This window comes from Diospyros lotus, unplaced genomic scaffold (assembly GCF_014633365.1).
Source record: "Diospyros lotus cultivar Yz01 unplaced genomic scaffold, ASM1463336v1 superscaf1, whole genome shotgun sequence".
In the NCBI taxonomy this organism is placed as follows: Eukaryota; Viridiplantae; Streptophyta; class Magnoliopsida; order Ericales; family Ebenaceae; genus Diospyros; species Diospyros lotus.
The window spans coordinates 6907667-6931462 of record NW_026267104.1 but is presented as its reverse complement, the minus strand read 5'-3'; the positions used below and the strand labels follow the sequence as shown (position 1 = coordinate 6931462).

Here is a 23796-nt window from a genome sequence, read left to right as displayed (position 1 = left end):
AATTTCTTAATTATTATCAACATTTTAACTTAAATATTATATTGCAACCAAATCCATTAATGTAGAGTTATAAAATTAGAGGCATATGAAAATGCATATTTTTGTTGGATATTTTTTGTTTCAGCTGCAAAGGTAATCTCAAGCGTATATAAGAAGCAATTTCCAACCACCTAGAGCACCTTACATGCATCAACATATACACTATGCTCAACAACTATCACCATCCCCCCTGAGACCTACTTTATTTCCCAAACTTGTATTCACTGCTTCAGGTATTCCTACACTAGTTTCAGAAATATGTTGTTGTTTCAATATTATGGGAAGCTTACGCTATAATGTTTTGTTTCTGCCAGTACAATATTTTAATCAATACTTGCAGGAGGGCCAGGAGCGTGAGTTTTACAAATCTAAGGGTTAAGAGCCTTACTGGAATGGTGGTGTGAGGAAATTGAAAGCTAAGGATAATTGCAATGTCTTGCTCTTTCCTTAAATTATCGTCCTATTATCTATTTCTCTTACATTTTTCTCTGAACCGATGCTACAGTAGTGAACGATTTGATTTATGAGGTTTTCCTAATTCATAGTTACTTGATCTATATTCTATTTTTCAAAATCGTACTCTGGCCTTTAACCCACAATTAGGCCAATTTCTCCATATTTAAGCAACTATTGTAAGTAAATGAATCATAATTTGTTGATAGCAGTGGGACATTAGGAGATCTAAGCTTGATTACTTAAGCATCTTGATTATACCAATAGATGACATTACCTTTGGTTGGCAGCCTAATCTTAACCTGTGATTGGCATATGTGAGATAAGACCAAATTAAAGATGGAAAGGATGTTGGGAAATGGAAGGGAATGTTGTATAATATCCCTTCACTAGGATATTAGTAGTTCTAAATAGAATTATCAAGTTAATGTTTTATCACATTGTATATCATGCTGGAGGAACAGTGGCTAAATGAAAATTTTCTCAGAGCTTTCATGCCTTCCACTGACATGCTGGAGGAACAGTGGCCAAACTTATCTAAGGATTAGAACTCTTTCCACTGACATGTCTTCCGAAAATGCTCTTAGAGAATGTCATGTGCATGCTGGACATATATGGGCACAAATTTGATGGTCATGCCCCAACAAGTGTTAAACTCAAACACATCCAAGAATGAATTCATTTGTTTACTTTTTTTATGTTTCTCATTTGGATTCACAAGGGTATTTATTTAGCACTTAGTGCTTAGACACAGATGAAACATGCGCTGAAGAAAATTATTAGCTACATTAAGCTTTACTAAAACAAGTATACAGTTCAAGTGTAAATGTATTTCAATTGTTGATATAACTTGTCCATGAAATTCATGTTACAAGAATGATTTGCTCAACTTAAGCGTTGTAGTTGCTACACACAATGCTCAAGAAGCCACACAAATCAACCCTGAAACACTTATTGCAAAGTAAGAGGGACATGATAAGCATACCAAGGAATAAGCAATAACTAACATCTTACAACCATAGAAAAAAGGAGAGGATTAACAGTCATGCAATAACATTTCTATAAGATTATATAATACAACATGGAAATATTTCCAAGAAGGAAAAGGTCGGCAGCTCAAAACCATCAAGAACATGCGTTTCCTTTTCCCTTGTGAATCGTTAGATTGAGAGATATCTCCACATCTTCTTCTTCAAAAATGCGAGCAAGAAGTTTGAATACTTGAGCCATATCTTGTTTCATTTCCTTTGTGGCGGATGATTTGGCCAAAACAACACCACTTGATTCACCTTCGTCATACACCCCTCCACTTGCTTGTTCTCCAAAAGTGTCGGGTTTCTTTTGGGGGCATTCATCACCCCACTTGAAATATCCGCACTCAACACTACAACAAAAGAACATCCGTCCTTTGTTCACCGTGTTCTTCTCTACCTCCATCCATTTCACAAACCCCTGTCCACATGAAGGGCAATGTTGCTTTGTGGGACATCTCGATAAGTTGTGACCAGGACGTCTACAACTATGACAGATTCCTTTGTTCTTTCTCGTCATTGTAAGATTCTACAACGTCCACAATCATAGACAAACAATATTTCAGCAAGGAGTGTCATATTGTCGAAACATGTAAAATCAAAGCAACTAATCTTAAGTTACAATTATTTACTTCAGTAAGAAATGCTACTTTAAATTATTTAAGACTGTTTTCACATAAGCAATTTCAATCGTCTAAGTTAAGCACTTTGAAACCTCAAATTCAAGCAAAAATTTTTGAAAGAAATTAATCGCTACAATACATCAATTGCAATCAAGAATTACAGAGTCATTGATAACATCATCGGTCACAAAATTACAAAGTAATAGAAGAACACTTGGTTATAAGCAAAATGCTAGTTTAGCTGCAGTAGTTATGCTGGTGATTTTAGGGTTTTAAATTTGTCTCATTATCTTTAGACACACCTCTTTAAGTCCTAGTGTGATCCTTGGCATTCTTTGTCGAGTTTAAAAGATAAAAGAATTAGTAATATTATCACTTAACTTATTAGAATATCATTGAAACTCTTAAATAACACTTTGAATAGACTTGACTTTATAAAAAATTATAAATTATAATATCAATCATATCATATTTAATATCATAAATGAAACGACAAGATGAACAAAATGGATCAAACTCTAAATATCCTTTAAAATCTAGGGGCAATGTCCCTGGACCCTTATGTGTTAACATAAACACATGTTTTTCTCAACGAGTTCCTAGTAGTTTCTGAGGATTTCATCATGTAGAAACCAACCCATTCCCTTTTAACCTTATTTTACATGTTGGTTTGGTGTATTTGTCAGTTGTTTGTCCCTTTAATGATTTAACAGCAGTTGCATCTATAGTTATAACTTTGAATGGATATCTTAATAACTGCTAAATGTTACAACAATATCCATGTTCACATCAAAATTAGCACAATGTAACTGTGAAAAACAGCATATGCAACAAAAACACGAACTTCTTGTATTCAATCAATTCATCTCTTCCAGTGGACATCCAATGTAAAACCAAACCCTAGTTCGAGTAAACCCCAGCTCACACTCAACCTTGTGCAATCATTGCATAAAGAGAGTGCGATTCTCATTAAAGGCTCCTTGCTCGGGGGGAAGTTATCAAAAAAAGGAAAGGAGTAGAATTAGAGCACTTACAGGGCATCAGAAGGGTAAGTTTGTCCAAGATCATCAGTAGTTGGCGGGTAAGAGCAATGGTAGGTGGCGGGTGCAGTGGTTGGCGGTTTCCCTTTCTCTCTCAAGGCCTCGAAGGGTTGTGGGTTTCAATTTGGGGATTTCTGGGTCAGCGACGGTGGTGGGTGCAGGCGACGGTAGGTGGTGGGTACAGTGACGGGTTTCTCTTTCAAGGGCGACGGTGGTGCAAGCGGTGGTGACGGATTTCTCTTTCAAGGCCAAAGGGTTTCGTGTGGAAGTTTCAATTTGGGGATTTGAGAGTCAATTTGAAAAGGTTGAAAACAAAAATAAAAAGAGTAATGTTATTTATACATTATTTATATATATTTTGAGTTACACAATGTATATAAATAACATAAATATCCTTCGCCTCACTACATCTCACCGCCTTGAGTAAGGACATTTTAGACATTAACACATTATTATAATCTAAAGTGTACACAATAATGTACCAATAGAATTTTTTAAATAAAAATAATATTAATATTTTCAGTAAACCCTTAGGTACAAGCAGCATTTCCCATATCTTAAAAGGATAATGCTATTGGTATACTTTTATGTACACCTTAGGCTACACAAAGGTATATCAATGATAAAAAAATTCCTCATGAAGTGCATAGAAGCGCGTGAGACACATGTGAGGCGCAAGGTATTTTAATCTTTATACCCCTTGATGTAGCCCAAGATGTACAAATTTATTATACACTAGCATGATCCATCTTAAAACGAGTCATGTTATTTGTATAGAGGGGTTTACAGGTGAATGTTCTTACAATAAATTGGAGGACTTGTCGCGATAAATTCACGATATTCTCTCATCTCCTCTCCTCTCATCTCTCTCCCATTTCCCTTTCAGCAACCGCTTTTCTCTCTCTCTCTCTCTCTTTTCCCTTCCAGCATCGCCTCTCACAGCCGCCTCCGCGTCGTCGCCCGCGTACTGCCTTGCCCTCGCCGCCCACCGCTGCCTCAGACTTGTCACTTGACGCCCACCGTTGCATCCTCGCCTGCCCTCCCCGCTCACCGCCCGTCTCACCTTCGTCGCTCACAGCTTGCTGTATCCTCGCCTCTCGCGGCAACGGTCGGCCAGGCGATGATGCAACAGGTAGTAGCGGGCAACAAGTAGCGAGGGTGAGGGCGAGGGGAGCAACAAGCAGTCGTTGGCGAGCGGCAAGGGCGAGGCGGGCAGCGAGCGACGAGGGCGGCAGCAAAGAGCGACGAGGGCGAGGCGAGCGACAGTGGTAAGAGGTGAGGGCGAGGCGGGCTACTGGTCGATCAAGCAAAGATGTAGCGCAGGTGGCGAGCGACGGTGCTGGAGGGGGAAGGGGAGAGAGAGGAAAGAGTAGAGGAAGGGATAAAATGGTCATTGTGAGAAGAAAGGAATGGGCAAAATAGCCATTTAAATACCTGTAAGCACACTTGTAAAAGTCTTATATGTACAAATAACATTACTCTCTTAAAACTCCCTCAATATACCTACGTATATCGGAGGTGTCAAATCGCTAGCCTGCACAATTCCAACCCCCAAGGAAGATCGGGTCAATGCAACCCGAGACTAGCCCAACCTTTTTTTTTGTGTGCAAAAAATAGCATATGAGAGGAAAGATAAGTTTAAAAATTATAATATTTATTTTATAATTATTCATAATATGCAATGCAAAACAAGAACTTTAATAACTCAAAAATGTATTCTTCTCTGTCTCCATTTGTCACAACAATTAGATGCAGCCACCTTGAAGGGGGGGGGGGGGGGGGGGGGGGCGCTCAAAAACATTACCAAACATCAAATGGTTCCTAATATGAGCTTTTAAAGATAGATCATTACCTCAGCTTCAGCCATTTGAAGATCAGCACATCTCCTCTCAAGCTTTTGTTTGTCCAATAATTTTGTTCTTTTAACTGTGCTAGTTTTCTGAATAAGAGAAATCAATTGATGAGTAGATTCCTCCAACCTGTAAAGGATCATGCACAATATATTCAGTTCAATAATGTAGTACCTATAAGTTCTAATGAAAAATAACTTGTATTTGAATGTATCCATACTGTCCTGACCAACAAAATATAATAATCCAGGAACATTCAGGTATAAGAAGTTCTAATTGATTAGTACTTCCCATACCATAAACTTGTAGGCAAGAACCAAATGCAGCCAATAAGTAATAGTCATCCTGATGTCTCTATTTAATTAATTATTAGTCTGAATAATAAGCCTTAACCACATCCTAGGCTCTAAATCCACCCTTAACTGCTCTCAAATGTCAAATAAATGGAGCTTGGAATTTCACCCATGGTCCCACAGCAGGGAAACAGGCATGGGAAAACAGTATCCACAGACCTGTATCAAGGCCAGGTTTTATATAATCAACAAACTAGAGGGCAATTGACCTCCAACATCAGAAGCCATAAATAAGAATATGGAGGCATGGCTCAAGTAGACACAAACCACATGATACAAAATTGACAAATTAAGCTCTAAAAAGTACAAAACGAGCAAATAAGTGAATAAATTGGAAGCAACTAATGATTGAGGGTCAATGAAAGCAACTCACTTGTCACACTCGCTAAAAATAAATATTTGATAGCTAAATGGAATATCGGGAGGGGAAATAACGTGTGAGTGCAAGACCAAATATGCCGATATAGTTATTTGGGAAACAAGGCAGATTTATTTGGAAACCAAAGAATATAAAAATCAAAAGGATAACCATAACCATAACCATAACCATAATTACCTCAAATTATTCTTCTTGAAGCCCTCAGCCACTCGACATTCAAAATTAGAAAGGGCCCCTGAAATTCCAAGAACAAGATCAACTGCTACCTTCATTTGCTTCTGCAGTTCATTTTCTTTCACTTCAAGCAATAAGATGGCATTTTGCTTCTCTTGGATAACAGCAAGAAGCTTATTTCTCTGTTCATCACCTTCACTTACCTTATTTGCCATCAGTTCTAGCTTTTGATTCAATATGTTCATTTCAACTTTATCTATTTCAATTTCCACTAGTGCCCCCACCAACTCACTCTTTAATAAATCTAGATCATTTCTTCTTTTAGTTAACCACAAATCCTGCCTACTATTGTGGTCTTTCAAATTATTTATTTCAACTTTACCTACTTCAATTTGTTCCATCACATCTACCAACTGACGCTTAACTAAATCCAATTCCTCACTTCCCTTGGCTAACATTGCTTCCTGGCTACCAACATGGTCTTTTAAAGTCTTTATTTCAACTTTATCTACTTCTATTTGTTTCAATGCATCTGACAACTCACCCTTTATCAAGTCCAATTCCTTGGTTTTTTTCAAGTACTTTTAGTTCAAGGGAAACTCGATTTTCATTTTCCTCACTTCTTTTGGCTAACATTGCTTGCTGGCTACCAACATGGCCTTTTAAATTTTGTATTTCAACTTTATCTACTTCTATTTGGTTCACTGCATCTGACAACTCACCCTTTATCAAGTCCAATTCCTTGGTTTTTTCAAGTACTTTTAGTTCAAGGGAAACTCGATTATCATTTTCCTGTAAATAATCAGTGCTCAAGTCACTGATTTGTGACTGAGCATCCTTGACAGCCTCCCTGAAAATAACTGCACAGAGCCCTTCCTTGATTAAGAACTCATCCATATCAAAATCTTCAATTTCCCGCTTGCTACTAACTTCATAGGACCCATTTTCCTCACTTCTTAGCTCATGATACACAACCAGCGACCCTGATGACTCGCTTTTATCATCACCCACCTGGCAAGACCGCAACACTTCCTTCAGTTTCACCACCTCCAATTCCTTCACAGCAATTTTCTCTGCCGCCATTTGTTCAACTGCTTTCACCACCCCCTTCGTCACAGAGTCACCAACGCTGTGTAATCTATATATTCTACAGATCGTGGAATTGCAAAACCCAACGCTTAACAACGAATAAAACAAATCTCAATTTTGAAAATAACAGGCAGGCAGTTTAAGTGGACTGTTACTTCAAATACATAAAAAAGCAGTAACAGGAAGTTACAGTCGAAGTTCAAAAGTGAAACACGAGAACTTACAGGTGAAGCAAAAGGTGAATTACTCTCTCTCTCTCTCTCTCAGGAGGAGCAACGGCAATGAAAAATTAACGGTCAAAACTCAAAAGGGCGTCAAAATCCGGAAAAGACCGTTAAAACTTCAGGCTTTGACTACGCCAGAGAAGCGCTGCTGCAACACTCTCTCTCGCTTTCAGTTTGGGTTTTGGTTTTTTAGTGTTTGTGAGACGACAGACGAAAGAGAGGAGTGGGTTTGGGTGATTCCATGTCCCTGGAATCAGCCACGGGTGGTCTTATTTATCACACTGAAGTGATTTACTTCTGTTATTAACGTTCACCACCGTTCCTTCAGCTTGAAGTAATTTAACTGAAAAGTTAATTATTTGTAAAATAAATAAATAATAATATAAACAAGAAGCACTGATTTTAAAGTTGAAGCCAAGCCATCAACCCATTAATTATTATTTTGTGTATAGGCAATCATGCTAATCATGATTAGAGTCAACTTTTTTTTCTTTTTCTTTTGATTAATTAAGCTATTGATGATAATAAGAAAAAAAAAGTTAATAATAACAAAAGAAATACCCTCTTAATTATTTATTAGGATATTATTTATTAAAATGAGTAAGATAAAATTGTATTAAGATAATATTAAAATATTTTTCGAATCAAAATATTGAATGGTCAAGATAAAATTAAAAAATATTTCAAGATTTCTATAAAATTATTTATTAATTTTTTTAAAATTTACTTAGAAATATATTTTTTCTTTTTACATGTTTATTAATTACGTATGATAAATACTAATATAAAGATTTTTTTATCAAAATATTCTCATTATCAAATTCATTCAAAATTATTTATTAACATGATTAAAATTAACAAATAAAATATTTGGAGTCTCTATTTCAGTTTAGATATTTTAAAATATTTCTAAAATATTTGAGGCATGCTATTTTATTTGTTCTTTGTTCAAGTATCGTTGCAAGATCCACCTAAAAAATTCAAGAAAAAAGAACAAATAAAATAGTAGATTTTAAAAAATATTTCAATAAAGACTGCGGCGGAGGCAACAATAGCAGCAACACTCTACGGCGAAGGCAACGACGACAGGTGAAGTGGGCCGCGGAAGAGGCGACAACCAGAGGCAAAGTTAGTTGTAGTGGAGGCAACGACTGGAGGAAATAAAGGAAGTTGAACAGGAAAATAAGATGAATGGGAAAGGGAGATGTATAGGAAAAGAAGATGAACAGAAAAGAGATGAAAAGGAGATAACTTTACCTGCCACTAATTTTAACATCAAAACCCCTTTTTAAATAAACAAAAAGTAAAATAAAAATAATAATAAGAGGTAAAAGTATAAACCCTACACAAATAAACCTTATATCTATCGAATAATACTATTTTTTTGAAGATTTGTTTTTAAAGTCCTTGTAATGCCTGGCTTTTATTCAGAAGGGCATGCCATTGAAAGCCAATTCAAACTTTGGAGAGGAAAGGGTTTTGAGGCCAACTGCACCGACCTAACCTAGTATAACTTTCCACAAGTGTGTGTTGCTTTTAACCTGTAAATGACACTGGTGGGTGCCCTCTTTGCTTTCTTATGCTGGCAACAAGACAAGCAGGGCCATATTAGACATTTTACTTCATTCTTCAAGGCCAAGGCACCACTGGTGGTGGTCTAGTAGACATGGAGGACCCAAGGCAAGGCACCATTGGTTTCCTAAGGCCAAAAGTTCAAATCTAATGATCATTGTCCTTCCATGGGCGGTGATTGCGGCTGTTCTTTACCACCATCACACACATGTAAGAGATCTTAACAGTTACTTGTTAAACGCTAGGTTGGGGTCCAATGTACCTAAATACATCTATGGCGAATTTCTACTTATTCTAGTTGCCCCTGGTTATTCCTTTTACGTAGCAACAAAATTCTCTTATGAAAAGAAAGAAACTTTCTGCTAAATGAACAAAGCATCACTAGCTTCTCCATGAAGTATAAATTATTGACCCAACTAGAAGCTAAGGCTTCAATACAAACACATGAATGTAACTAAGATGCTCAATAACTTAAAACATTTCAACATTACAAAGATCAAACTATGAGAGACAACCTTGTACGCTCAGAAGTTCTGAATCTTCCCTTGTGCTCAATAATGTTGTTAGCTGAGACATGGCTGTTTTACTTAATTTGCTGAGAACTCTCCCGACGCTCAAGCTGTGCAAGCCTCCAGCTTTCTGCTCGAGCCCCAGCAGCCTAACACAGTGGTGATACGTGCATTCAACTCATAGCCAATGGATTAGAATGTAAATTTGGTTCTCGGTGAAAAGATAGCTCATAATGATTATTTCTCTTTAAATGAACTGTTTCGAACCTGACTCAAACCAAATTATGGTGGCCCTTTTGCCAACAACATCGCATTGGACTTTTGCTTTCAATGCACAGCTTCGCCTTTCATGCTTTAGGGTCTCCTTCTACCAGCAGTCCTATTCTGCCAGTTAGGTTATAGATTGCTAGGCAAGATTTTCATACTAGAAATAACTTCCCTTTTAATTTCATCTCTTATCAACTTCCCAGTTGTTGTCAACGGAAACTGATTCCTCCACATAACAAAACTTTTGGGTATTTTAAACCTGAAAAGAAAAAAAAAAATTATGGAATGCATGGGGTGTAGCATTATGACACAACATCAAAAGAGTAAATCTATACGAAGATATACATGGAATGGATGTCTGAAGCAAAACATGCCCTTGAAATATACTTCAAATAGAATAAGTACCCAGTTAAATGCTTTTCCTGACAAAATTGCTGCAGAGTCTCACTGCATAGTGTTTGGTTCTTGTTTTCAGTTGAGTGATCAGAACATGAATCAAGCCATTTCCAATTATCTCTTAACCGAACACGAGCTACAACCTTCTCTGCCAATCGAGTGTCTGGAATTCCAAGCACAACAACTCCCAAAACTCCTGGATGTTGTGATAGGATTGCCTCCACCTGAGTCACCAAGCAACTAGAAAAGCTCAGAAAAGTTCAGAGCAAAGTAATCAATTTAAGCTAATGTGAACCTCCTCTAAGTGAAGTAATGGACTCCTGAAAGTCATGAAATTCGTTTAGGGGGCCTTGCAAGTAATGTAGAGAGATGAAAATGTTCTTCATTTTATTTATTTACTTATTTTTTGTTATTTCTATTTGATAACAACAGCACAGAAACCTACAATATTCTTGTATATACCTCTTCAGGATAGACATTCTCCCCACCACTCTTGATTCGACCCTTTACACGCCCAATTAGCCACACATTGCCATAGTCATCAATCTGGCCAATGTCACCAGTGTCGAGCCAACCCTCATCCCTGGTATTAGATGCCTTTACTGGAATTTGGCCCCAGTAGCCAAGCATTACATGGGGGCCCCTAGTTAATATCCTTCCAACACGCGAAAAATCTTATGTGCTGATCTTTAATTCAATAACACACGCAGCTCCTGGTTGATGAACCAAACCACACTCATATCTCCAGTTCTGTTGAAGGTGTGGTCTGATTTATCACTTTTGGGGTTATAGAGGGTCAAAAAGGTTAATGAAGAACATGCCTCTGTCATCCCTTCAGTTTTGAAGTAAAGCCGGTAAGGGACAAGAGAAAGTCAGGACACATAACATTGGCATTTTGAAGAAAAATTTACGAAGGAATCATAAGACGAAGCTTTGAAGTAAAATGCTTTCATAAAACATTAACTAAGTAGATCCATGTTTGTTAAAACTCTAGCTGATCTTTGGCATAGAATCTCAAGCCCAGCCAGTTAGAAATAAAAACTTAATCTGAACACCTTCACTGCAACTCTTCCTTTGGTATCAAAACAAAAGTAAGTAATAATGGAAGGGGGAAAAGATCTAGAAAAACTACTAAAGAAGAAGAAGAAATGAAGCAAAGTGGTATAATTATTATTAGGAAAATTCTTCACAATGCGTATGTGCTACGTGAAACCACTCAAATAGTTGTCACATATAAAGCTGAGGCTTACTAAAATTTTCATCATTTTGACATGTTAACAGTTGACTGGTCTGTTTGAATTAGTATTATACAAGAATTAATGCCTAGAATTGGAAAATGACCAAGAGAAAAATTAATATTTCTTGTTTACAAGAAAACAAACTTCAGCACATAACCCTGTATGCATGAAGGAAAAGATCTGAGGGAAATTAATTTCTTAAATAAAATAATTATGGTAGGTTCTAAATGAGAATATACTGTTTGAAATTATTTTCTCAAAAAAGGCAGTGTATTCTCATTCATCTTTCCTTTCCCACAAATCAAATTCAGCCTATAATTTTGTCAATTTCCTGATTTGTTACTTTATGAAGCAATAATTTGCCTTCTTGTGGATCCATCCACACTGTCATTAATTTTGGTGAAGTTTGCCTAACTATATGGCTGCTTCAGCTTGACACCTAATAATGAACCAGTTTGTCAGCCTTGTAAACAAGTTCACGGAACCTAGATTTGACTGAAGAATCTTGCTCGTTTGCTGACATGGTCAAGCTTACAAAACCAACAAACTGATTGCAGAAGTCAATTCACATACTTCCTTAAAAAATTTTACAATATGATGTTTATATAAAAACTAGTTGCAGGATTAAATTCTTCAGTCTCCTTTATCATTCTTCCCTCAAAACATCTCATTTAGTGTCACAGGTAAAACCATAATTCTTGTTAAATTCAAAAGGCATTCTCCATCAAATCTCTCAGGTAAAAAGATGTTTCAAGCTTCAAGAGTACTCATTTTGAGATGGTGTGAACTTGAAGATACACTTGAATGAACAAACAAAATAGAGAGAAGCATACCATAAGCTGAAAGAAGCTTGGCTCTTTGAAAAAATACGGTGACCTCTTTGATCAGCTCAACTGAGAGACTGCCACCTCCATTTAATATCTTACCCACAGTTTCCTTTGCTTTCCACGAGTCCTTCACCCTGAAAAAGTTTCAAACCACAAAGGGAGATGAAGTTAATTTGGCACACTAAAACACTGACTAATGTTAATTCTGATTATTAAACACTTGCCTATTTTCTTTAACTTGAAAGAGAATGATTGTAAAATATCATCTACTTTTCAATCTCTTTGTACCATGAATTCTAAAAAAATTACCTGGTTAAGGAAATAATGTCAGCCATTATTGCAGGAACGGTGATAAGAGAAGTCACATGAAATCATTCTATGGTTTCAACTGCTAATTTAGCATCAAACTTGGGTATCAAGATATGGCAACCTCCCACCATTAGCATGGCCATGGCTGAAGATATACCTCCAATGTGAAACAAAGGAGCAGTATGCAGATACACCTGCAACAAACAACAATACAATTTAAGTGCTTATCCCTTAACTTCATATTAGTAACTGACTCGTCAGTTTCTTATAATCTTGCTATTTTAAGCCTGATTGAGGTTTGCCGCCAGAACTGTAGCCATCCTGTGATTTTGTATGAGAAAAGGACAATCATGGATCATGAAGAAAGGAGTATATCATCCTCACTGTAACCAATGATGGCAACTTTTGCTAGGGATTGTACAATCAAAGCAGAATAGCTTACGGTAACTCCTTTTGGCCTTCCCGTGGTTCCTATGGCCAAAAGATAACCAAATTGATATTGCGATCAGCTCAAGTCAACAAATGATTAACAACTATAGTTCCTCAAAATATTCATATTTAGCATCTTGTATATCTTCATATACACCTGATGTGAAACATATTATAACAGCACCCTCAGGAGCCCAAATGTAATTGAATGATAGAGATCTTAAAGGCTTCTTAAGTGTTTGAGTCGTTAGTACTGCAATAGAGAAGAACAGCCATATTGTGACCATCAATAAAAGAATTAGATTCTGATAATGCATACTATGTTCTACATTTCTCACACAATATTTAGAATCCAATGGATTTCATACAAAATGTTTTTCTGCTGTCATCTGAAGGGGAATTCATGAGAACATGCCATCTCAGAAAAGGTATACTGTCTCTCTGAAAGTCTGAATACCAGTAACTAGAGCATTCGTCAGTCACCAGCATTACTGGGCTCACAACCTTCATTGCAAATGTTGCCTCCTCCAAGCTCTGCAAGTTGAGATGTATTATTATCATGCAATACATGTACGAACCAACAACTTAAAAAAGATGGTTCCATTTTAGGATATGCTGAAGCAAACTGTATTTTGTTTTCCTTTATTCATAACAATTGTCTAAATGACATTCACCGTCCGAAAGTATGATATCATGCAATAACAGCATCTTGATTACAATCACCCAGAAATCAAAGATATAGTCAATTGCTTTATATCCCTCCATAATATTTGGTACAGGATTCACTTTTTCTTTTTCCCTCAGTGCCAAGGATTAACTTTAATCAATCATGAGAGGTAACTCAACCTAGAATAGGGACTGAATTGCAAAAATACGGATTAAGCTTAGGTAATTAGATTAAGCTACGTAATGCAATTAAGCTTCTTAGGAGACCACAACTTAAATGTTCAGTGTACTTGTTGGGTGCAATTTTTAATTATTGGAAATTGTATTACCTCCTATGAAGACTAAGCCCAATGTTTTAGCTGATCAGTGGGCTTATAAGGAGTAAGGGGTGATCAAATTACTTGTCTCATTGCAATTTTTGGCACTTGGCTAATGAATTTTGGCATGTGATAAATTTAAAAAAAAAACAGCATGCTATATAAAGAAAAGAAAATTATGTCCAGCTAAATAGATAAACCAAATATATATAAAATGAAAAGATTTTCAGAGAATTTACTGAATATACCCATCTGTAGTTGAGAGGAGCAGATATGCCTCCAACAAATGCAACTCCCAGCAACCACTCCAAATACAAATCACTGCCCACAAAACCAAATATCATAAGCACATATCTGACACGTATATCTGTGATATTCAATGTGAAAGCACTAGAACCATGTAAAAAACTTTGACATCCGGAAGAACCACAAAAGAACTGATTAATTCATTCCACTAATCACCATGTTACATGAATAACTATTTTTTTTTTTCTTTCTCTTCACTTCTACTCATTGCGAGAATGGATGAAAACTAATTTTTGTGTTTTGACAACATTAACGTTAATAATTTTTTAAAAGTTCAAATTTGCCTATGACTTTATCACACTCAATCTTTTCGTTGAAAGGGTCTAATGATCATTTGCTGATTAATATCCTTCTATTCCATCTTTTTGATTGCTCTCCTTTTCCATTCCTTTCCATCCTTACTTACATTCCCTTCCAATCTTTTCCATTTCACTCATCTTCACCAAATGAGGAATTTTAGCTAAGAATGTAATGTATGGGACAGAGGAGGAACCTATTGAGCGCACAGAGGGCGACAACATCGCCCTTTCGGAGTCCGAATTCGAGTAGCCCACCGACGAGGCCCAGAACTCCTTCGACGAACTGCTCGCCGGTCTTTAGGCGTTCCCCTGAGATTGTGACCGGAGACTAGGGCCGGAGGGTGGCTAGGCTGCTCATTCACTGGCAAATGTGGGCGTCGGAGTAATTTCCCATACGGGCAAGTTCCCCCAAAACCTGTAAACACTCTATGAGGAAGAAGCCATTGAAACAAAGAACTAAAGAAGCGAAGCTACTTCGTGTCTCTGTTTTTGGATATTTGAATTTGGCAGAGAGAGGGAGAGGGGGCAAAAGGAAAGGATAATGCGATTCAGTTGACATATTTTTATTGAGTAATGAAAACGTATAATTGTGTATCTTTTTATTATTTAATAAAAATATATTATCTAAACTAAAGACTAAATAAATAGCATTATTTAAGAGAAAAAGGTGACGTTAATCTCTTATCTCGTCTCTCTCTCACTCTCTAATTGCAAGGGAAGTGAGACCAATAATATTTGCCATTTTCCAGGTGCCACCACTTCCACTTGGTTGAAAATTTGTTAATTTTATTTGATATTTTAATTGAATCAACAGAATATCAATTGAATCAACTATTAGACTGTGTTCTTTTTACTTTTTAATTTTTAATTTTGAGTTTTAAATTTATTTTTAATTTTGTGTTTTGATAGTATATTTTTAGAAAATTGAAAACGTATTTTTTTATTATTTTAAAAAATTATTTCTCAAAACAAAAAATTAGAAAATGCGTTCTCTTTAAAATTTTGAAAATAATTTTTTAATGATATTTTATTCAATAAATTTGATTATTCAATAAATTATAAATATTTAATGTTAATATATTATTAAAAAATATACACATTTTAAAGTTAATGAATTTTGTAATATTTTTTTCATTACAATAATAAAATATGAATAAATAAATATGTTTTGAGTTTAGAGTTTATTTTGAATGAAAATACTCAAAACAATTTTTTATTGTTTTACGTTTTCTTTATATATATATTTTTTTTGTTTTCAAAAATATATTTTTAAAAATAACAAAGAGAATGCGTTTTCATTATTTTAGAAAATTAAAAACTAAAAATGACTTGAAAACAACAAGAAAAACGCAACCTTAATCTTTGACCCCGTTTGTTGCAGCTTAATTAAAGAAATTATAACTTCTATCTTCTTAGATTATAGCTTCTAAAACTTAGAATAAATTGTGAACCTGTTTGCTGCATCTTCTTAGAAGTTGTAGTTAAGTAGTTGTGGTGTTTGATACCATAAGCTGTAAATAACTTATTTTTGTATAATTGTCCATAATACCCTTAGTAGTTATAGAATGATAATTTAAAAATTAATTAGTGTATATGTATAAGTTTTAAGTGTTATAAAAAAAATAATTAAAATATAGAGAGAGAGGAAGATGACGAGAGAGAGGAAGAGATCTGAAAATTGAGATGACGGTGGAGAAGAAAAATCCATGATTGCGTAGACAAAAGGGAAATTCTTTGTTAAAAATAAGGGCAAAATTGTCATAAAAATATAATTATTTAAGCAGAAGTTGTAAAAGCTGGGGTATCCCCAGCTTTGAAAAAACCAACTTTTACCCCTTCTAAAAGCTAGTAGAAGCTATAAGTTAGAATTCTATAAATTAAAACAAACACTACATCCCAATTTTTTTGAAACTAGAAACTAAAAGTTACAACTTTTAAGCTGCAACAAACAGGCCCTTTGTGTTATTCAGATCCACTACTTCTACTTATATCTTAAAACATCCTCTATATATCTATGTATGTCGGAGGTGTCTAACCACTGGCCCGAATAGTTCTAATTGGGCAACGCCCCAAAAAAGATCGGGTCAATACGACCTAGGACTAACCCAACTTTTATTTTTTTTTTTTGTGCAAAAAATAACATATGAGAGAAAACATAAGTTTAAAAATTATAGTATTTATTTTATAATTATTCATAATATTATGTTTTTTGTTTTGGATAAATTTATCATACATTATTAATGTAAATATAGTTTGTTTTATATTTTGTCTCCTATTTACTCATGACCAGACAAAATCAAAGGCACATTAATTATAGAATTAATTGCATGAGATCGGTCGAAAATCACGTGACAAGTAACATTTAACTTTGCCTGACTCAAAAAATAAGAGAATTGTAACTTCATTGAAATTCTTGTCCATAAAATTAAATAAGAATACAAAATGATCTATCACATATAAAACATATATATATACTCATTTTTTCTTTAAGGTTATGTTTTTGCATTTCTTGAGCAAATCATAGTCGAGGTGTTAGCTCTTCAAATATTGTTCGAGGTGTTAGCTCTTCAAATATTGTTCGAATGAGTTCATATTATAGGACTACATTATGTTATAACTTCATTATTTCGACTCTTAATGGGTATAGAGTTTGAAGGTGAGGAAATGTGAGATGTTTAGTCTTAGTCTTAAAAAAATAAAATAACCCGTACCATCTTATTGAGTATGATTTAGGTGATAATTTAAATGAAATTATCAATATTTGAGATGATTAACTTAACTTAATTTTGACATATTCAAGATTTTATTTACACGGAATCCATCTTTTGCTTATTAAGTATATTAGTGTTGGTGTGTTTTTTATTTATTCATATATTAGTTTATTAATAAAAAGTAACAAGATTATGTTAATTTTAGATAAATATCGGATATTAAGTAATGTGTATTTTTACGTCATACAATTTTAATAAAACTCTATTTATTATATGATTTATTATAATCACATATAATTAGGGGAGTTAAAAGTTTATATGTAAAATGGGTCATTTTAAAATTTAGTATTCTTTAAATTTATTTTCTTATAAAAAAAAAAAAAGAATTAACCCACCTATAAACCTTTATAGACTTTGGTATTTGGTAACAATAGGGTGGTTTAGGCATGACCCCGTTGATTATTTGATTGGATCCACGTGTCAAATGGAAATAATTATTCAGAGGCAACTGTAGAAATGAAAAGGACTGATGAGGAACAGCAGATTTAGATCTCATTTCAGAGGACTACTCATCTATTCTACTCTACAGCTTTCCTAATCCTCCCTCCCTCCCTCCCTCTAATCCACACCTCTACAAACTACAAAGCAAAGCAAAGGAAAGCGCCCACTTTAATATATATACATACTTTACATATTCAAATCTAAATTAGAGAGAGAGAGAGAGAGAGAGAGAGGGAGAAGGAAGGAAGGCTTGATCACTGCAGCCTAGAGATTAATTGCCAGAAATTCTCAATGGAGAATTGGTGGCGATACGCCGTGGTATTCGCCCTCTACCTCCCCCTGATTGCGATTTTCGACGTCGGACCATCGCAAGGCAGAGATCTCCGCCCATCCGAGCATGGATTGGACTACCAGAACAACGCGACGACGAAGTCGCCGGAAATGCTATCCTTCTTCGGCGGAAAGTCGTCGTCGTCGGTGGCTCCGGGGTCTCCATTCCCGGAGGCGAAGAACGCCACCGATGACGAGTCGTGGTGGAAGGACGCCTCGGTCTCGGGCCGCGGCGGCGGAGGACGGAAGAGGAATCACGTGAGGGAGGCGTTGGTGGCGGCCACCGTGGCTTGCGGAGCGACAGGCGTTGCTTTACTCGTTGTCGCGGCGTTGCTTTTTGCCTATCGGTATCAAAAGCAAAAATCCACTGGAAGAACCAAACAGTGATGACTGACACTGCACATCCATTCTACGGTACTTTTTCTTTCTTTCTTTCCTTCCTTGCTCCTTTCACTTTGCGCAAAGTTTGTGTTGTCATGAATTTCATGCACTCGGCATCTTTTTTCGTGCCACTATAAGGAATCCAATCACAACGGTTTTTGACATTTTCTTAACAACAAAATAGATTCAACTATTACAAATTGGGCATAAAAATTGCTGCTAACATATGATTTTCTTATCACTGTTGATGGAGATGCACTTGGAACTTTAATCAACATATATTCGTGTCCAACAAACTAAGGAGAATTAGTTGGCTTAATCATTTGTATTAAGAAGATAAAGAATCTTCACGATAAGTGATAAGGCATCTTGTCAATGTGAATTACATGTATAAACTATATATATATATATATTAAGTGGGAGCCAGTGATGGATTGACTTGATGTTTAGTTAATGCCAACACTCAAAACGGATTCTTGTTGCGTAATCTGTTTTATGTTGTAAAAAGCACTTGGTCAAAAAATAGATATTTCTTCTTTATAAAAGGTATATAAAAATTTTGCTTTTCTTTTTTAATAATTAAATAGTATATGGGAACAAATTGTGAATGGGAGTTGATGAGTAGGAATTCAATGCCCCAACCACTAGACTGCCCAGATTGCATCTTATGTTGAACTTCTGGTGTACAATTATTGAATAACAACTCCAAAAAGGGACAAAAACTGTCCCAATTGGGATCCCGATTGGTTTAGATATATAATAAATTCATTAACCAGTTTAACCACATTACAAATCCAATCATTATTAGGTCGATTTTAAGTTTAATGGATTGGGTCACTTCTTGTACAGGCTCAAAAACTAATTCAATCACATTAGTTAGATTATACCATATTCTTGATACAAATCATTCTAGTAACGTTTATTGTGAATGCTCTGTTTACTGCCATATTGCTAATTAAATTAGGTTTGTGGTAATGCTAAGTAAACAGAGAATTCATTCTGGTGGTAGTTGAATACTCTGTTCACTGCATTATAGTGAATTTAGTAAAACATAAAAAGAGGGTGAAAAAAAACAAGGCTACAAAGAGGAAGGTGGTGGGAGTTAAAGCTAATGAACAAGAAAATATCAAGGCTGCTTTTGTCAAAACCTAACTAGGGTGTTCAGACAATAAAAGAAAAATATATTGACTTCTAATAGGGGGGCATGAGGATAGTCTACCCAACTGTTTATTACAACAAGTGCATAACTTTAAATAATAGTACAAGATATAATAGGTGACACCATAGCATCACCGTTACAAAAATTTTAATGAAAGTTTTTTGATTTGTGCAGCGCTGGCCTTGCAAATAACACACAAAAAAAAAATACATTATAGCTAAAAAATGAAATGGAATGAAACTAAGCTGATCCGAAGCCCAAGGTGTTAGCTACGTCGATGACAAAGCGGTAGCGAACTTGACCCTTTTCAAGTCTGGCCATGGCGGTGTTGACATAATCCATGGGAATGAGTTCAACAGCAGCAGTGATGTTGTGTTCCCCTGCAAAATCTAGCATTTCTTGCGTCTCCTTCAGCCCCCCGGCTGCACTTCCTGCTATCATTTTCCTTCCTGCCGTCCATTCCATCCATATATATATATACACATCACTTTCCCACAAATAGTATGTTGTTTCTTACTAAATTTGGTTACAAGTTATAAATTTCCCCTCTTTTTTTTTCTTTTTGCCTGTGTCAGTGTACATTTAGATAGAGAGAGTGAAGAAAGTTGAGAGTATTTATAGCGTTGAGGAATTAAAGAATTCACATTTAATTTTTAAAATTAAAAACTTACCCATGATAAGAGGAAAAACTTGCAATTCAGGAGGTCGCTCCAAGTCCGGAGCTCCTAAAAGAATTAACTTCCCGTCCCGTTTCAGAAGATCAACTAAAGGATTAATAGAATGAGGCGCAGATACCGTGTCGATGATGCCATCCAATGTGCCCATAGCAGCCTATACCACCACACCACATATACAAATTACAAACAAATACACGTATACTTACAACCAGTCCAAAAACTCGATCGAATAGAGAAGAAAAAAACCAACATATGTCGACATATGATCATATAACTAAAGACCTCACCCACCTTCATTTGATCTGAGTCTTTGCTAACTAAAAATGAGTCAGAACCCAGTAGACGAATCGCCTCCTCTTTCTTGCCAGGAGACGTACTGATCACCGTCACTTTCATCTGGAACGCCTTGGCGAACTTGACGGCCAAGTGGCCCAGTCCGCCGAGCCCAACCACGCCCACATGCTTCCCGGCCTCACTGAGCCCGAAGTATTTCATGGGGCTGTAGACTGTAATTCCGGCACAAAGCAACGGAGCGCCGCCTTCAGGCGGGAGAGCGTCAGGGAAACGGAGGGCAAACCGGTGGTTAACCACCATGATGTCGGAAAATCCGCCGTAGTTTTTGGGCTGGTCGGAGGTTGGAAATAGGGTGTATGTGTGGCTGGCTTTAGGGCAGTAAATCTCCAAGTCATCCTGGCAGTCTGGGCAGGCACCGCAAGTACCAACAATGGTGCCTACACCTGCTTTGTCTCCTACCTTGAATTTGTTCACTTTGCTGCCCACTTGGGTCACCACTCCCACTATCTCATGCCTACATATATATATATATATATATCATTTTAATTGTGTTACATATATAGATATCTCAAAATTCTACAATCAATCCAAATTAATTCTTCAGTAGTTAGGATGTTTCTAACTCTGTCATTTCTCTATAAATAGAGACCAAATGTGGAAGGATCATATCATTAAAGAAATGAGCACACACATATACATACCCGGGAACGATGGGGTAACTGGTAAGTCCTACCTCGTTCTTGATCATGTGCAAGTCAGAATGACAGATTCCACAATAGAGGATCTTCAGTGTAATGTCATTCTCTCCATTCACCCTGTAAACGTACAATATGCTTAATTTAATTAGTGGTGTATTAATCTTCACCCCTAAAAAATAATGTAAACACAGACTTTTTAGGACAGCTTTTAAATATTATTTAACATAATTATGATATCATATTCGTAGGAGGGTTTACAGGTGGATGTTCTCCTGATAAATTGGAGGATTTATTCCGAATTTCTCATCTCCTCTCTCTCCTTTTCCCTTCAGCACCACCTCTCACAACCTTCTTCTCGCCACCCGCCGCTACCTCGCACTCGCCCGCTGCATTCTCGCATGACCGACTGTCGCCACCCACCTCACCCTCGCCGCTCGCTGCATCCTCGCCTTTCGTCGCAGCAGTCAGCCAGGCGAGGATGCAGTGGGCGGTGGTGATCGGTCAGACAAAGATGCAGCACGGGCAGCAAGTGAGAGGTGGTGGATGACGAGAGAAAGGCTATGAGAGGTGGTGCTGGAGGGACAAGGGGAGAGAGATCAGAGAGGAGAGAAAGGGATAAAATGATCATTGTGAGAAGAGAAGAAGGGGCAAATTATAGCCATTTAAATCCTTGTAAAAAACAAATAGTATTATTCTATCATATATATCAGTATATATATATGATATCACAATATATATATATATATTTATATACTGAATTGGTTGTTGAGATTACCTTCTAGTGAAATGGAAAGGGGAAAGTATCCCAGAGTCGTCCCTAGCAGCCCATCCAAGGGCTTTCTGAGTTGGTTCATGCTCTTGTATGGCAACAGCTGCCATGTATAGAAAATTAACCGAGAAAATGTATAGAGAGAAGGGGAAGAGCAAAGAGAGATTAATATCGGTGGGTTTAGGTTTGTGTGTTTGGCAATTAAATTAATTAGTGCAGTTGGTTTGGCTTATATACACACACACATATATATAAATATATGTATGAGTTGTGAGGTAATTGGTGAGATCATCATCATATTGAAGACAAAGTCAGTCATCATGCTGGGCTACCTCTTCTCCAAGCAATGAATTCATCTGCAATTTATTTACCTTTATTATGTATGGCACATGTTTGTGAAGTCTACCAAAAACGACCATAGAATTGTCACCGCGACTTTTCTCATCATTGCATCAAATCGTTTCCAGCCTCCTTTTTGATAAAATATATTATATATTACAGTCCCAAAGTATAGTCTGATAGTCCTAACGATCTCATTTAGAACTTGCTCCGTCATAATTAAAGTATTGCTCTGAAATTAAAATCGAGGGTCACTGAATTTTTTTATTTAACTCTTTCACCGTATTCTGAACCCAATAGATGAAGGCGATTGTGATGAAGTATTACCCAAAGATATTATATATCACACATATATATATATGTAGTATTTGGTGAATATGCTTTTTATATGCTATTATTGCCTATATTTAATGAATTTATTTAATTTATACTTTAAATCACAATAAAATTTGTTTCTCATTGACTAAAAAAAAAAGAAATGTTACACAATAATAGTAATATTATCTTTTTAGTAATATATAATACAAGGTTGTCTTTCTTTATTTTATTTTTATTATTTTCAAGCTAAAATAGATGATTTTATAATGAGTTTCTCTTCTCGAGGGGCCTGCAATGCAATGGCTCATCTGATTTCATCCGTAACTTATCTCAGCTTCCACCTTCAAAGTTCAAACCTTTGGTTGTTTTGGTCAGTCAGTTGATTTTGTGGGTCAACAAATGTAATTTGTTGACATGGTCAGTGTGCCTGCCCCCCAAGTAATAAGCTTTCACTTTATTTAAATAATGGTATATGATTAAAAAAAATATACAGAATTTTATATTATTTTAATTAAAATTATATGATTTATTAATGATTATATATTGAAAAAAACAACTAATATATATATATATACACGGTGATTCATAATTATAAAGATGTCACTATTATTGAATCATTTTGATAGGATTTTTTTATATGGCATTATATGAGTTGTTTATCACTTAAAAATAGACTAAAAACAGAAAAGAAATGGCCTGCAATGTACAAATTTAAGTAATATATTTATTGGTATTTTATTTTTTGTTTAGTCAAATTTGTTTCTCAAACATACATTAAAAAATATATATATTTACTACAAAATTGCAATTAAGGAAAATAAATTGAAAAATGTTCAATAAAATTTTTCCAATTAAGTTTAAAATTTTAAATTAGTGTATTCAACTTTAGTGATGAGTACACCTTATCTAATTTAACGTAATTTATTATAATTATTACTTAATTAATAGTTTAATACTCATTTTTTTCTTCGTAAAATAAATCATTGCACCTATAATTTAACCGATTGAAAGAGAATCAATAGATTTTTTTTTGGGCATGATTCATCTTTCTTAAACACAGTATAAATCATGCGAAATCATATGAAACTACGTTGCACAAATTGTGCAAAACTAGAAAGATGAATTAATAAGTTAACTAGAGGATGCAAAAACAAAAGAGTATTTTTCATCCACAGCTCATTGACTCTCCCTTATTTTTATAAGATTTATAATTATTTTTTTAAAATATT

The 23796-nt window shown here is 35.5% G+C and overlaps 4 protein-coding genes and 1 pseudogene across 4 annotated transcripts; 1 reads left to right on the top strand and 4 right to left on the bottom strand.

The window, feature by feature from the left end:
• Window positions 1–1513: 1513 nt before the first annotated feature.
• On the bottom strand, window positions 1514–6400 carry LOC127793167 (WPP domain-associated protein-like). The gene is made up of 3 exons (XM_052323953.1): window positions 5946–6400; window positions 5039–5165; window positions 1514–2052 (listed from the first exon to the last, which is right to left on the bottom strand). The coding sequence occupies exons 1-3, from the start codon at window positions 6398–6400 to the stop codon at window positions 1618–1620; spliced, it is 1017 nt and encodes a 338-aa protein (XP_052179913.1). The 3' UTR covers window positions 1514–1617.
• On the bottom strand, window positions 6398–7541 carry LOC127792920 (uncharacterized). Its single transcript, XM_052323584.1, has 2 exons — window positions 7256–7541; window positions 6398–7089 (listed from the first exon to the last, which is right to left on the bottom strand). The coding sequence occupies exon 2, from the start codon at window positions 7023–7025 to the stop codon at window positions 6483–6485; it is 543 nt and encodes a 180-aa protein (XP_052179544.1). The 5' UTR covers window positions 7026–7089; window positions 7256–7541; the 3' UTR covers window positions 6398–6482.
• A 1681-nt stretch (window positions 7542–9222) lies between these two features.
• On the bottom strand, window positions 9223–14895 carry LOC127792921 (2-succinylbenzoate--CoA ligase, chloroplastic/peroxisomal-like; annotated as a pseudogene).
• Window positions 14896–17696: 2801 nt separating this feature from the next.
• LOC127792770 (uncharacterized) lies at window positions 17697–20031 on the top strand. The gene is made up of 2 exons (XM_052323347.1): window positions 17697–18346; window positions 19647–20031. The coding sequence occupies exon 1, from the start codon at window positions 17894–17896 to the stop codon at window positions 18317–18319; it is 426 nt and encodes a 141-aa protein (XP_052179307.1). The 5' UTR covers window positions 17697–17893; the 3' UTR covers window positions 18320–18346; window positions 19647–20031.
• Window positions 19498–22126, bottom strand: LOC127792769 (probable mannitol dehydrogenase). The gene is made up of 5 exons (XM_052323346.1): window positions 21917–22126; window positions 21145–21258; window positions 20441–20957; window positions 20144–20303; window positions 19498–19921 (listed from the first exon to the last, which is right to left on the bottom strand). Exons 1-5 carry the CDS (start codon window positions 22018–22020, stop codon window positions 19713–19715), a joined length of 1104 nt encoding a protein of 367 aa, XP_052179306.1. The 5' UTR covers window positions 22021–22126; the 3' UTR covers window positions 19498–19712.
• Between the last annotated feature and the right edge of the window lie 1670 nt (window positions 22127–23796).

Bases quoted from the DNA above. Each gene is read 5' to 3' on its own strand.
- LOC127793167 (XM_052323953.1), bottom strand. From the start codon at position 6,400: ATGTTAGCCAAGGGAAGTGAGGAATTGGATTTAGTTAAGCGTCAGTTG. The intron at 5,166-5,945 runs GTAATTATGGTT...GATCCTTTACAG, and splicing joins TTCAAGAAGAATAATTTGAG to GTTGGAGGAATCTACTCATC. The intron at 2,053-5,038 runs GTAATGATCTAT...TGGACGTTGTAG, and splicing joins TTCAAATGGCTGAAGCTGAG to AATCTTACAATGACGAGAAA.
- LOC127792920 (XM_052323584.1), bottom strand. From the start codon at position 7,025: ATGGCGGCAGAGAAAATTGCTGTGAAGGAATTGGAGGTGGTGAAACTG.
- LOC127792770 (XM_052323347.1), top strand. From the start codon at position 17,894: ATGGAGAATTGGTGGCGATACGCCGTGGTATTCGCCCTCTACCTCCCC.
- LOC127792769 (XM_052323346.1), bottom strand. From the start codon at position 22,020: ATGGCAGCTGTTGCCATACAAGAGCATGAACCAACTCAGAAAGCCCTT. The intron at 20,958-21,144 runs GTATGTATATGT...ATATATATGTAG, and splicing joins AGTTACCCCATCGTTCCCGG to GCATGAGATAGTGGGAGTGG. The intron at 19,922-20,143 runs GTAAGTTTTTAA...AATGGACGGCAG, and splicing joins AGTTTTTCCTCTTATCATGG to GAAGGAAAATGATAGCAGGA.